General features: G+C 39.2%; 1 protein-coding gene across 4 annotated transcripts in view; it reads right to left on the bottom strand.

Moving 5' to 3' along the window:
- mvb12bb (multivesicular body subunit 12Bb) overlaps positions 1–9,928 on the bottom strand; it is a 32,151-nt gene extending 22,223 nt beyond the window's left edge. For 2 of the 4 annotated variants that reach the window (XM_054611123.1, XM_054611124.1), the window contains exons 1-6: positions 9,839–9,928; positions 8,127–8,226; positions 3,380–3,475; positions 1,528–1,618; positions 353–482; positions 86–196 (exon numbers count right to left, since the gene is read on the bottom strand). In XM_054611123.1, the coding sequence (XP_054467098.1) occupies positions 86–196; positions 353–482; positions 1,528–1,618; positions 3,380–3,475; positions 8,127–8,219 (521 nt within the window). In that variant the 5' untranslated portion in view covers positions 8,220–8,226; positions 9,839–9,928. The remainder of the gene's footprint in view (positions 1–85; positions 197–352; positions 483–1,527; positions 1,619–3,379; positions 3,476–8,126; positions 8,227–9,838) is intronic. The other 2 variants (XM_054611122.1, XM_054611125.1) reach the window with 1 other exon arrangement.
- Between the last annotated feature and the right edge of the window lie 3,544 nt (positions 9,929–13,472).

The following is a 13,472-nucleotide window of genomic DNA, read 5'->3' as shown; positions in this document are numbered from 1 at the left end:
TACACCGAGCGTGAAATAAAAAAAGGAAGCAAGGAGGACAGTTAAACTTCAAGAGGCACTGCTGAATAAAGTGGCGTGATGTTACCTTGCAGTGTTGGCTGGAGCGTCACAGTTATCTGTACTGGACGTTTCCTGGAATGACTGATGCTGAGAAACATCTCCCATTCGGTACCATATCCCCATGCTGTTTATCTCACTGTGTAAAGATGAAGAGGAGACATACAAAGAGTGATTCCCTTAGTTTTAAACAGCTTCTAATCCTTCATGCAAATTAATAAATGTTGAAAATGTTGTGATTGATGGAAGATACAAAACATCATTAATGCATTTTTTCAAGTGCCAAGCAGCTCACCCGACACAGGTGTAGTTCACAAGACGGTACTTGGACTTCGCAATAATCTGGATGTCATATATAGCTGTCACAGCAGCCGCACAAGGGATGATTTTCACGCAGAGCCTCCTCTTCCTTATGGCAGGTTCCTCTGATGGGTCAGGTGCACATGAGGGTGTTAGACAGTTGGTGGTATCTGTTTCTGTCATCTGAGTTTTAATCTTAGAAAAACATCTATAGACATTTTGAACCTCTCGGAAAAAAATAATACCAATGTATAAATATATCTATATATATATATATATATATCTTAATCTATCTGGTGCTTTGCTATTCAGTCATTACCCGTCTCAGAATCAGAGATGAGCTAATATCAGCTTCTGAATAACTCGCTGTGCTCAAAGGGAAATAACTGGACATTGGCAAGCCACAAAATCCACATGTGTTATTATAATTTTTATCATTTTAGTGGGCAAAATGACAGAAACAAGAGAATCCTCCATCAGCTTTAGTGCACAACAGGGATTTTAACTGGATATTCAGACACTCATACATAATGTCACATGTATACATTAAACATGGATTCACATAAAGTAATAAAACATTAAATTACACCATAGCCAAACAAAACGTAATCTCTTTTCTTCATTCTGGCAAAAAATAAAAATCATTGCCATGCTTCTCTATATTGCATCTGTGCCCCGCTCATTTATTTCCCCTGCAACACTGGAAAGTGCAGTGTAAATGCAATGATAATAAAAATAATAAACAAGCTGTCCTCACTCCCCACACCAAAATATTATTACATTTCCAAGGCATGGATAGTGAGGGGGAAATACATAGCACTCAAAAAGCACTAAAGCATTGGGGAATGCATTTCATTAATATTAGATAACCCCCATCCACTCGTCCTCTCCCCAAATAAATACATAAATAAATAAGCCGCTCATAAAGAAAAGCACAGCTCCAGCTGAGATAAACAATGACTCATGATTCCCTTCTCTTGTACCTCCTGGGCAAAATGTTTATTTTATTCCCACAGTCTGCCATAAATTAAGCTAACCTGCACCCATAAAACATTCACTATCTCAAGCAAAGCTGCCCCCTAGGACCTCTGCATAAGCTGGTTGGAGAGAGTGAAAAAAACCAACAAGAGGGTGGGAGGGACGAGTGGTCGCTATTGACTGTTTACTTACTTGTGTCCAATGTTTCTTCCACAGGTGTGAAGCCCTCTGGCAATGCGTCCTTAATGTCAATCAGCTTCATGTCCACAACAATGTCAGCCCCCTAGCAGATAAGAGTGCAGGCAGGAAATTTAAAGTCATGTATGCAAATTCAACTTTCTAAAAGGACAGAGAGCAAGAAAAAGAAAAGGTTAGTCATCTTTTGCAGGGCTCAGGAGAGAAAATGTAGGGATAATAGAGTCAATGATTTACTAAAAGCTCGGGAAGTCTCTAAAGAGAAGGGGTTGACAAAATAGCTGAAGTAATTACTCTCTAATAGCTTTTTTTTTTGTAAAGAGAGAATGCATCTGTGAACTTGTAATCATTCTCAACCTTTTGGCGAGAAGCTGTGGGATGATGGGAGACAGAGCAGGCAGTCTAATCAACAGAATGGGACTGGTTAAAAACAATCAGGGGCTGTGTAGTTGACATTTTCAAGCATGACTCTTCCCTGCCTCCCATTACATTTTCATTTTTTGCCATAATAAATTGCAATAATACACAGCGGCAGTAGAGAGTGGGGCGAGCCAGGCGTGACTTGATGCGTCCGAAAAGGCTGGATTTCACTGCTACTGTTGCCCGACAGTCATTACCATTAGAGACATTTTTTATTCATAGTTTTTATACTGACTTAAGGAGGATTTTGGATGAATGTTATTACTATGCATGGAATCTTTTTTTGTGTGTTTTCCCCTTTTTCTGGAGAGTTTTCTTCCATCAGGGCCTGACAAAAGGGGCTTGCTACCTCCAACCTAGAGTATGATAAATCACAAACTATTTACTTCCCCCCACATAATTCAGGGGCTAATTTTACAGAATCTGTTTTTGTCATAGACAATTACAGTGGGAGCTCCTTTGAGTGGCAGACAAAATAGCCTTTGTTGATGGCTCTGTCATGTTTTATTTGTGTCAAAGTCTTTAAAACAGTGTGGACACACATTTTAAGATAAAATACAGGAGCTAGATGAGGGCTATTTGTATGCTGTATACTAAACGGAGGACCAGATTGAGTTTAGGCACAAGGTAGTCGCTGCCAAGGTGTCTGGCTTATAGAGGACACAAAAAAATGGATTAAGTCCTAAGATTGAGCTGATACAAAATGATAGCAAAAATGCTGGTTTTGTTTTCAATGTCTGCATTATCTACCTGCAAACCATGGCCAGCTAATAGTATGCTGTATAAACTGAGGTTGGACAGGTAGGTGTACTTATGGCCACGGAGCAGCTGACAGCCGTGCATCAACACATCAGCTGCAGGCAGGAGATGAGACCAAGAACGACTCAACAGCATTATGAGAAACATTAAAAGATCATTTCAGCCACTGAAGAGTCAATGCTGCTCAATTAAGGAGATCTAATAATAGCACAATTCCACTGAAAATGCTTTTTTTGTGGAGTATTTCTCACATAAAAAAATAATAATTTTATATTAACAATTGTATCTGCATCAGCTTTCAAGAATCACTGATTGCAAACCACATTCTCTACAGGGACGCTGTTGATTGAATAAATTGGAATAGTTAAAACACAGCTCATTGTTATTTCATGAATAAATATTAAATAATATCCTCAGGAGGATGTACAACACGATAAATATCTCACCGAGGTATTATTCATCTGGAATATGCATGCAAATCCATTATATGTAAAAGTTCAAAACTACACTGCCAACGCTTTTTAAATGGGTCTTTCACTGATCAAAGTGCATTAAGATATTCTGGCAGCAGGAAACAGGGCTAATAACTGCTGGCAAACAAAAAGGTGGTGCAGACGAGGTGTTGGTGCAGAATGCATCGGGAAAGGGAGAAGTTTATATTCACACTTACAGTTTTTCTGGTGAAACAGAGGTAGCGTGTGACCTTGGATTTGAATAAGCCGTCCTTCCACAGGTCGGCGTCAGAGCCATCTGTTGTTTGTGCAACCTACGTGAAAAAAAGAGAGAGGAAAAAAAAACAAGGAGAGAAAAAAACATGCAGGAGGTGGGATAAGTTAATGTATGTATGCCATGAGCGTGTTGCTTTTGCCTCTTCCCTTGCATACTAGCCTTAATTAATGCTTGCCTACACTAGCGCTCCATCTCATTAGTGCTCTGCGTGGGTAAAGGAGTCTTAGCCTCCAAAAAAGGTGGCTAAAAATATCATCCCTTGGGACCAGGCTGATTAAAGATGCCCTGACAAGGATCTGCTCTAACAAGGAAACCAAACTTGAATGTGCTTTGGTGAGAGAGCAGGGATTATATTTGTGGTAAATATGGAATGTTTCTTTTCTACCGTGGTATCCCTTGAGCAACACACAGGTAAAGTTCACATGCACCTTAAATAGTTTAAGCTCTACTCCCTGTGTGGATTATCTCTATGATTAAACAAGACAAAAAAAAAATGAGGATTTAAAGCTATTCCAAGTGAATGCCTAAATAAGTAAAAATCCAAAAGGCCCAAGCAGCTCGTCCTTGTACAATATGCTCATTTCAAAGCTGTAAATGATCAGTGGGGTAAGTGAAAGAAAAAATAGATTGCACCATATTGACAGCATTGTGGTGCACAAGTCAAACTCAAGGTCCAACATCACATTGCTATGTAAATGTAGGTATGCAGGGCAGACTGATATAGCAAAACAGACTGCATCACGGAGACTCTTCCATCGTTCCAGTAAATATGCTTGGCTGAAGCGTCATGTTCCATTGGCTATCATGTGAGAATCACCTAAAGAACTGCCAGAGTTATTTTCTAAAGAGATCCTTTACAAAGAAGAGTCAATCTAATGAGGTTCATTCAAATGAAGAAGTCATAGATCTCTGCACCCACCCACACACATTACCCCCTGACAATAATGATGAATGACCTCGGTGACTGGGTGGGGGAAAACATGGCATGGGGGAGATTCATGAAACACCACCAGTGACTAGCTGGGATGAGAGCGGAGACTAGAGTGGGGAACAGAGATAGATAGCGGGATGAGAGAAAGAGAAAGAGCAGGAGATGAGGGGAGAGAGGGATTGCCGGGCGTCTCCAGCAGCAGCACCATGAAAGGTCCCAGAAGGAGCCTATACATCACCAGCCTCCCTCTTCCTTACAAGACAACCCGTCTTGGCCACTTTTTCCAGGTCAGTAGCCAGCGCATCCTGTCAGCGTAAACAAAGGGCTCGCTTTGTGAAACCCAAAGTCAAGTTGAGGAGTAACGAGGGCACGGTCCTCCTCGGAGGCACCTCAGGCATCACCCTGCCACAGCTGCCGGCAGCGAGGATGCGACGCAGCTTGAATGCGAAACGCCACTTGCTGAGCCCACGGCAGAAAAAGGCGTGTAAAGTTGCGATGGCTCCTCTCTGATACTTTCAAGTCTGGCACTGCATGGCTCCATCATTACGTACTTCAATGAGAAGAATTCCACATGTCTGATGAGAAACATCATGGCTCTGATATTGAAATATGGTTGTGTCATTTGATTTAAAATGCAATGACAGATTCAACTGCCACTTCCTCAAATCTAAAGCTTACAGTGATCTGAAAGCCCACCTATGAAACAAGTCTTTCGGGGGGTGCTGAATACTCCTATGAAGCATCTCTGGAGACAGACACCACCAGCAAGCTACTATAAAGCACTGAGAGGCCCGGTTGTGAATAAAAAGAAATAACAGGCGTACAATCAAAAACCTCTTGGGAGTGAAACCAGGTGGAAAAGACACATCAGAGGTACAGGTAAACCAAACCAGCCCTTTCAGAGAACAATACAAAAACTGAAAAGAGAAAAATGTTTTGGATCTTTTCTCTCAACTAGAAATAGATAAACTGTTTATATGGTAAAAGATCTACAGCAGCAGTTACTTTGAAAAGTGATTTGACTTTCAGTAACAGTTTGACATTTTGGGGAATGTGCTTTGACTGATACAACTCTCAAGTCTGTGCAGTAAGTATGGAGCTAATGTTAGATCTGTGGGGTGATTAGCTTAGCTCAGCTAAAGACTGGAAGTGGGGGGAAACAGATCTCCAAAGTTAAATAATACAGCAACCAGCAACTCTAAAGCTCACTGATTAACACATTGTATCTATTTTTATTAATCCTAAAAATAAATAAAAACGACCACACAATGACAACAAGACATGTTTACATTCCTGTTTGTGTGCAAATTAGGCCTTTCACAATATCAGATTTTAACTACATGATTGTTGAGGCGCAAATAATTTGTGATAACAACATTATCATGATATCTATAGACATTTGTCTATAGACTGTTTCTATGTAGTTGAGCTGCTGCAACACCCGAATTTCCCCCATGGGGATCAATAAAGGAATATAATAATATAATAATAATAATAATTTTGAAATAAACAATAATAATGCTATCAAATTCATCTTAAACTTTGTTTATTGTGGTTCTCTCTCTTTTTTGCAAATGAACAAAACTCAAAACCAGAGTGTGGAGAGAGAGAGTCTGTAACCATAACTGTATATATAAAATGATTTAAGAGGTGATGGTTTAATTACACAATATTATCATCTGTGCATCATTAATATGATATCAATATATTTATTTATTTTTACATATCACCTTATCGTCTACAGCGGTAACTTGTGGTACCCTAGTACAAATTCAACTAACAAGATCCAACATTTTAGTTAGTTAGCTAGCCTCAGAGGTGCTGGGAGGAGCGTTTTGAGTTTTAACCAGAGCTACACTCGCTGTTTCCCTCTGCTTCCACTGTTCAGCTAAGCTCGGGGCCTTCTGGAACTATTTTTGGACTTAGGCATCCTCGCTAATCATAGTACTAGGTTTCTTCAAACAAACTTCACGGTGATGAGTTTATGAGCGAAACATGTTAAATACTCAGGTGAATCCGAAATACACCATTTCCCCCTTTGCAACCCATGCACAGAGTGCGAGTGTGAGCTACTCGTGGCGTTTGATGTTGGGTGGCTGCTGGTGCTTCAGCAAAGCTCCTGATCCCAATGGAACAGTGTTTGATCTGGGCCTGTGCTCTCGTGTGTTGGAACAACCTGCTCAAGTTCAGAGATGTGAGCGCATCGTATCAGAGAGCAAAAGAGTTAATCAGCCCTTTGATCTGCTGTGTAAAAAGTATGGTAAGTATGGTAAGCAGTCAGTATTAAGGAGGATTTCTTAAAGAAGTCTAGTGTGAATGGGTAAAAAAAAAAAAAAAAAAACAGATGCCAAGTGATGATATTTTTGTTTGTACTTCAAGTTTGCAGATAAAAGACCACATAGCAAAGTTCAAAAGATGTTCTTGAAGATGGGACGAATGCCTTTGAAATATTCCTTAAGAGTCTGAAAGGCCTTGAGTTTTATTATAGAGACTAACTTGTACTTTACTTTTTATTCATATATGATTGTTATCCCATAACCTTGAAGGATGTGTTTTATTTTACAAAAGAAAATGAACACAGACTGAAATATAGCACCATGATCCAAAAGACTTATTTAGCCCAAAGTATCCAGTGAAACAAGGTAACACAAAGACAACGTCTCAATATTTGCAATTGATTGCAGTAACTTGTAACATCTTGTATACAATACATTATATAAAGTCCAAACTATTTCCAAATGTTGAACCGCTGCTGTACTGCTTGGAGGATAAAAGTATTTACAGTGCACTGAGTTTCTAATGCAGCGCTAAACCAGTGTCAGTGACTGGCTTTAAGCCCTACAGGATATGCACAGTATTTGCACATCAGCTGAAATGTATTGGCGCACCGGAGCAGCAGAGGAGGAAGTCTGATGGGGCTTCTCTGTGTTTGTCACTAGCGTGTGGTGTGAACGCAGTTTCCCTGCCAGTGGCTTCGTTCTGATGCCAACCCACCATCATCTGCCAGAGATTAGAACAAGCTGGGTGTGTAGGGTGGAGCAGGAAGAGATAAAAAAAACAGGGGGAAGAAGTAGGGTTTGGGGGTGTAGGGTGAAAGCAAGAAGAAGAAGTCTGAATAGGAAGCAAGAGAGAGGAAGAAAGACTTGCCCTTGAGCTTGTTTTGTGCTTTGTTTAACTTACTCACTATATTCTCTTTTTAAACCTCTCCAACTCTTTCACAACCAAGAAGGGTTCATATAAACCAACCAATCCTACACTACGTCCTTAAACATTCCTATCATTGTTAAAGTTGTTGTGGTACTTGGGTTTAGGGAAAACATGGGCTTAATTTAAATGACTCTGGTGGGCATCAACCAAACATCATTAAATCTTTGCCTCTGGTGTGTCTGTTATACTGGTGGCAGCCAGCAACAATGTCAGGAAGGGAATCTTCCTAATCATCAAAGTAAACTTAATAAATAAGTCATGTAACGGCTCTAAAAAAAAACAGATTGGAAGGCTGCCAATATCCTGGCTGTAAGTTATGCTATACAGGCAGTTACAACAATTACATGTTCAACCAACAGCCGTGAGCAAAACAAAAAAGAAATATTTCAGAGCAGACTTTTGATCGGTGACAGTTTGGCAAAACATTTATAATAATAATAATTTTATAATAATAGATTTCATCTGTGGCTTTTACAGTAAAGGAGATGCAAACAACTTTACAGGCTTATTTCATAAAACTATGTGTTTTAAGATTCAAATGAATACTCACAACATAGTAGCCATCAGGGGCCTTGTTGAGTGCAGTGATTACTCCAACTGCAGAGATGGGGTCTGCTGGCAGCTGGTCACTCACTTCATTCATGTCAAAGCTGTGTTAAAAACAGAAGAGCCTCATCACATTTTTGGCATTTCACCAGAGAAATTTTAGTACAATTCTCTACAATTTTTTCCTCAAGAAGGAACTATAGATACCTCATGAAATTCAATGCATATAAATATTGATATCATTTTGTTAATGATACAATGATACAAACGATCCAGTTAAAAAAAGGGACCATTTAAATGTTGAAACTTTGAATAAATATGCAAATTGCAGATAGTGAAACCAAGGGTCAGGGTCATTAATTGGAGAATGGACAAGGTTTTTCTTGGCTAAAATAACCACATTATTGACTTCTTGATGAGGCTTATTAGGATCTAGAAGAAGAACTGCCTCCCTAATCCAAGACAAAATGACAAGTGAGACCAATGGCAAAAACAGCATTTGGACACCACCCAATGACTTCACCAAATCACAAATTAGGGGGGGTGATCACATATTTTCAAGGAAGTCCCAATCAATTGCTATCTATTCCTGTCCAAGGGAATTTTTCCCTAATGGGTATGCAAGCCTTTTTACGGGGTAAGTGGCTTTGCAATGGTTCCCTTACGCAATTTTATTAGATTAACTTTAAAGCATTCTTGTACTAACTGACAAAGTTGCTGCATTCAATCTTGATGTTTACGAAATCTATTGCAATTAAGCTGATCCAATTAGGGGATTTACTCCAGAAACAGCTGTCTCTTTAACAAATGTTAGATAGCCGTACTTATTCAAATGAAACAGGATAGCAAATTAGCTAATAGAATGAAGGATCTCTTTGTAACATTAATTTGTTCAAAATGAGCTTTGTTTTCCAGCACAACATCAAGGCTTAGAAAATCCATCCAAAGTTATTTCCTGCTCCAAAGTAAAACTGTGTGCTCCTACACGTGTCTGTAACATTCAATACTGGGTTTATGAGGACTATAGTAAACAGACATAAATGCCTACTTTAAAGAACATTATGTAATTTGTGGCCTTTGCTATGATAGGAACTGTGAGGTTCGTTTAGTATCACTGATTGTAAAGTTAATTAACTATTTCAAAATATGTTACTGAGAATATTTTGCATAATGTTGAAGGGGTCTAATGGTGAGCAGCAGCAGCAGCACGTCCCCTCAGTGTTGAAGAGATGGACTAAGTTGGTGAAAGTTAAATTGTGATTTGTGAGTGTTGGATCTTCACATTGTCAAAATACGCACAAGTTTACTATAGCTATTTAAGACAAGTATTGATATCAATATAATTGTACGTTTGCTGTGATTACTATTATATAACTTTTATTTGTCTATGTCTCAGTAGCAATTTAAATCAGATAAGAACATGCACACTAGGAGGGGCCACATATAGTTACTAATAAGCCTATAATAATGTGCTGTTTAGCATCTGATTCATTGCTAACAGTAACCACTGTGGTCTGCAGGTATACAGATCCTGAACTCAGGTTTAAATGTCATTGTTATGCTTAGATTATTCAGAAATACGCAGCAATCGTTGGTCGTGATTTTGCAGACGCTATCTCAAGGTGGTAACGTAAGGTTATTTTGTATTTTGCTTTTTTTTTTTTTTTTAAACGTGCGTTTTAGTGCATATGTGAATAGTAATTTCTGGTAGCTCACCTGAACCTGTCTGGGCCGTTCGGGAGTGGAACTCGTTTGTTTACCTGTTAAAACGTCGGCCGTCTCTTCCTGAGTGACGTCACCTCTTCGACTTCGGACTTTCACCAGCTCGAACCTGCCGGAAGTCAAATACTTCCGGATACCGCTGAAAACAAATAATTAACCAAAAACACGTGTATGTAGATTATCTGGAAAAACAATATACCTAATTAAACAAATAAAAAAGAAAGTCATAGACATTTTTACTCTTTTTAGTTATTTCAGTTGACACATTTTAAGCTGGAGCCCCCCTCACTTCCCCCTAGTCTATTGTATGTTAGTTGAGTGTTTTAGAGAGTTTTAATTTATTATAACTGAGGGACCAGCCTGCAGTAAAACGTACTCAAAGTCGTTGCTTTAATTATCTTTATTTATGCTTATAGCTCAGATGAGTTGTTGTTAAAAATCACAACAAACTGCTCAGTCAATGAGTGCAGCACAGAAGCACTGGATTCCTGATATTCGTTTCACAAATAACATCATATGAAAACACCATCAGAATGCTAAATGTGCCAATTTACATTGTAAGACTGAATTGTCTGTACAAAGAGAATAAAGACCTGGGCCAACAGTGCCACATTGACTCGTGGGTGTATTTCTTTGCAATAACTTTTGAGATCCAATTTGCCTTTGGTAACTAAATTAAGGTTGTGCTTCACTAAATGACTATCATTACGTGGATGTATCTGCAGGTCAAGCCTTCTGACAGTTGGTTGTCTCTCTAATCATCACATGTCATTACTGTAATCAGATAAAAGTAAGATAAAGAGCAATGTATTAGCTTAGCTATAAGCTAATACATTGCACATAGGATGTACATCTCCCAGAGTACAACATTTGAAAGCCTCTTTGTAGACTGGCCAAAACACAGAGGGGCGACAGATGCTTTCACATCAGCAAGTTTTATTATTTCTACCCCCATCATACCAATCAAATAAATTATTTCATTGTGCAACAATTATCCTAATTTATTCAAATCAAAGACTTGTTGCTCTGTTTGGTGACATGGTGCCATATGCCAGTATGGTGTCTTCATTGGGGCCACACACTGTGAAATGTATTTATGGGCACATGGTGTGATCAGTTTTCCATTTTTTCCATTTTTATAATGCTTCTATTAATTAGAGAGGAGACGTTCAGAGGGAAATTGCCAACTCATATGACCAGCGACATTCAACACCTCCACACTTACGGCTAACGTTAATTAAAGAGGCAAAATTTTGTGTTAGTGTTAGTTTCTAAATTTAATTTAGGAATTCTCAACAGGCAAACATGGCACTGCCTTCTTTTTCAGTTTTTGTATCTAATCTATTTCATATTCTGATTATAGATGTCTCACCCCTACAGTTGGCTATATTTAAATGCAATTCATAAACAACATTTTTATGTTTATGATTATCTTTTGCCAAACCTCCTTGCACTTTCTTCCCCTCCTTAGTAACTTAAATTGAATAGTTGGACATATTAGCAAATACTTTCTTGATAAGAAAAGACTAACACCACTCTTAAGTCTGTATCTTAAATCTACCGTTGATTGCCATAGCTTATTTTAGCACAAACTCAAGATGAGATATGAGAATTGTTAGTCTATATATGATTATAATTGTAGCACAGAAATTGACATGGTGAAAGAGAATTTCTTTCTACAATAGACTTAATTTGTGAGATGTAACACCCCCCATGATCACCACCACCAACTCACACACACACACACACACACACAATCCCACAAACACATGCTTCCCGATCAAGGTGTTGACAACCTACTGAAACAGGAATGCTCATTTCATGTAGAAATTGAGGCAGTGCTGAAGTTGATAAGATAAAATTTCAGGTGTCAGTGGGAAAAAAAAGGAAAAAAACCAACACATGCTCCGGCTGAGAAGAGGTACACCTGCTAAAGTAATGGTCTAATTATGGAATAGGTGATGAAACACTTGACGAGAGTCTGGAGATATCTGCAACACATGCTAACTGTGAAAGCCATCAGCTATTACAGTGTTTTAATGTGCGGCACATCGCATGCTGAGGATTGTGGGGTAAGATAAATGATGGCTGTGGCAGATTTCTGTGGGGGAGCAGCCAGTGTAGATGCATGGCATTACAGCTGGCATTTTGAAAAGGTTCATTAAAACTGTGATTTCTTTGTTCACGCGTTTTTTCAAATATGCTTTATGGCACATCTCCGTTAAAGTCGACCCCATAAACACTGGATCATCCTATCATGTACAAAACATCATACACACATTTTGGTGAGTCTTAACGATGTTAAAGTTGTGAGCGGTAATCAGCGGATGACAGAAGAGCCCCTGGACCGAAATTATACCTCAGTGAACAACTTTGCACCAAATGATAAAATAAAAAAAAAAAAAAAAAAACAGCAAAGGTTTTTCTTTTTGTGTGTAAAGGTCATTCACTGTGTTTTGTAATTTGCTGACACTAGTCTGGGGACTGAAGATGGAGATTTCTGTGTTGCCACCCCGAGAGTAATAATATCCCTATCTCAACTTGGGAAATCTACTGCGCCCCAATGTCCCCGTCACCCGCACGAACCCATTATGGGCTGTGTAGAAATCTGCAGGGCTCATTTCATATATGACCCTCAACCCCCTCCTCCTCCTCCCCTTTCTGTCTACACATAAAAAAAATCCCTGTGTCTCCTGAATAGCTTATAATAACGAGCTTTAAGAAGCCTTCCCTTAGTGCCCCCATAGGATACAGCCTTGCAAGGCTCTATAATATCATGCTCTTTTTTTCTAATTAAAGGTCAGTTTGGTCCATTCTCATTGTTGCCTTGGCTAAAAAAAAAATCTCCTGAAACATGATGGCTTTGCCAAATGTGATTTAATTTACCATTTATGCCATCTGTTTTCTTGGCTTAAGCACTGAATTGCACACGTTGAAAATGTAGGAACTGTCAGATTCAGTTTGTAAGTCTTGACATTTGTATATAAAACATAGATTATATAAGTAGAATAAAACTTTCCAAGATCAAACAGTCTTTATTTGACCTTTATGGTGCATTTTTGAGAGCATCAGCCAATATGGTGCACCTACAGACGGTCAGTCTAGCAGAAGTAATGTTTTTGGTAGTATTCTACATACACTCATCTCTTACCAGCCTACACTTTATTACTCAACTTATCATCAAACACACACCCTTACACTCACATGCATCTGCGCATGCACACCACGCACATACGCATGCATACACACATATACTTTCCTCCGTCTGGTGGGGAGTCTGGACTGCTCCGACTGACTGCGCCTCACTGCCCTTGTGCAGTGGTGTGCCAGTTGTGCCTTCCCCCATCGCTGTGAATGCCACCATCTGGTGTGCCACGTGGACATCATAATCTCCCCTTAATTACATTAGCAGTGCAATCAGTTACTGCATTACAAGGCCGGGCAAAGAGCTTTTAAATCTTGGAGGAAATCATAAATAATTGCACTAAGTACCCGGCGCCAGATGTGCGTGCCAACTTGGCCGGCATAAGATAAATAGTAACCTCAACAACGGTGTTCAATATCGACTCTGCAAACATTTTTTGGGCGGAATGATCCCCTTGTCTTTTGCTACCATACCTGTCCTCGT

The sequence above is a fragment of the Anoplopoma fimbria genome, chromosome 13 (genome assembly GCF_027596085.1).
Source record: "Anoplopoma fimbria isolate UVic2021 breed Golden Eagle Sablefish chromosome 13, Afim_UVic_2022, whole genome shotgun sequence".
NCBI lineage: Eukaryota > Metazoa > Chordata > Actinopteri > Perciformes > Anoplopomatidae > Anoplopoma > Anoplopoma fimbria.
This window is presented reverse-complemented; position numbering and strand designations above follow the sequence as displayed.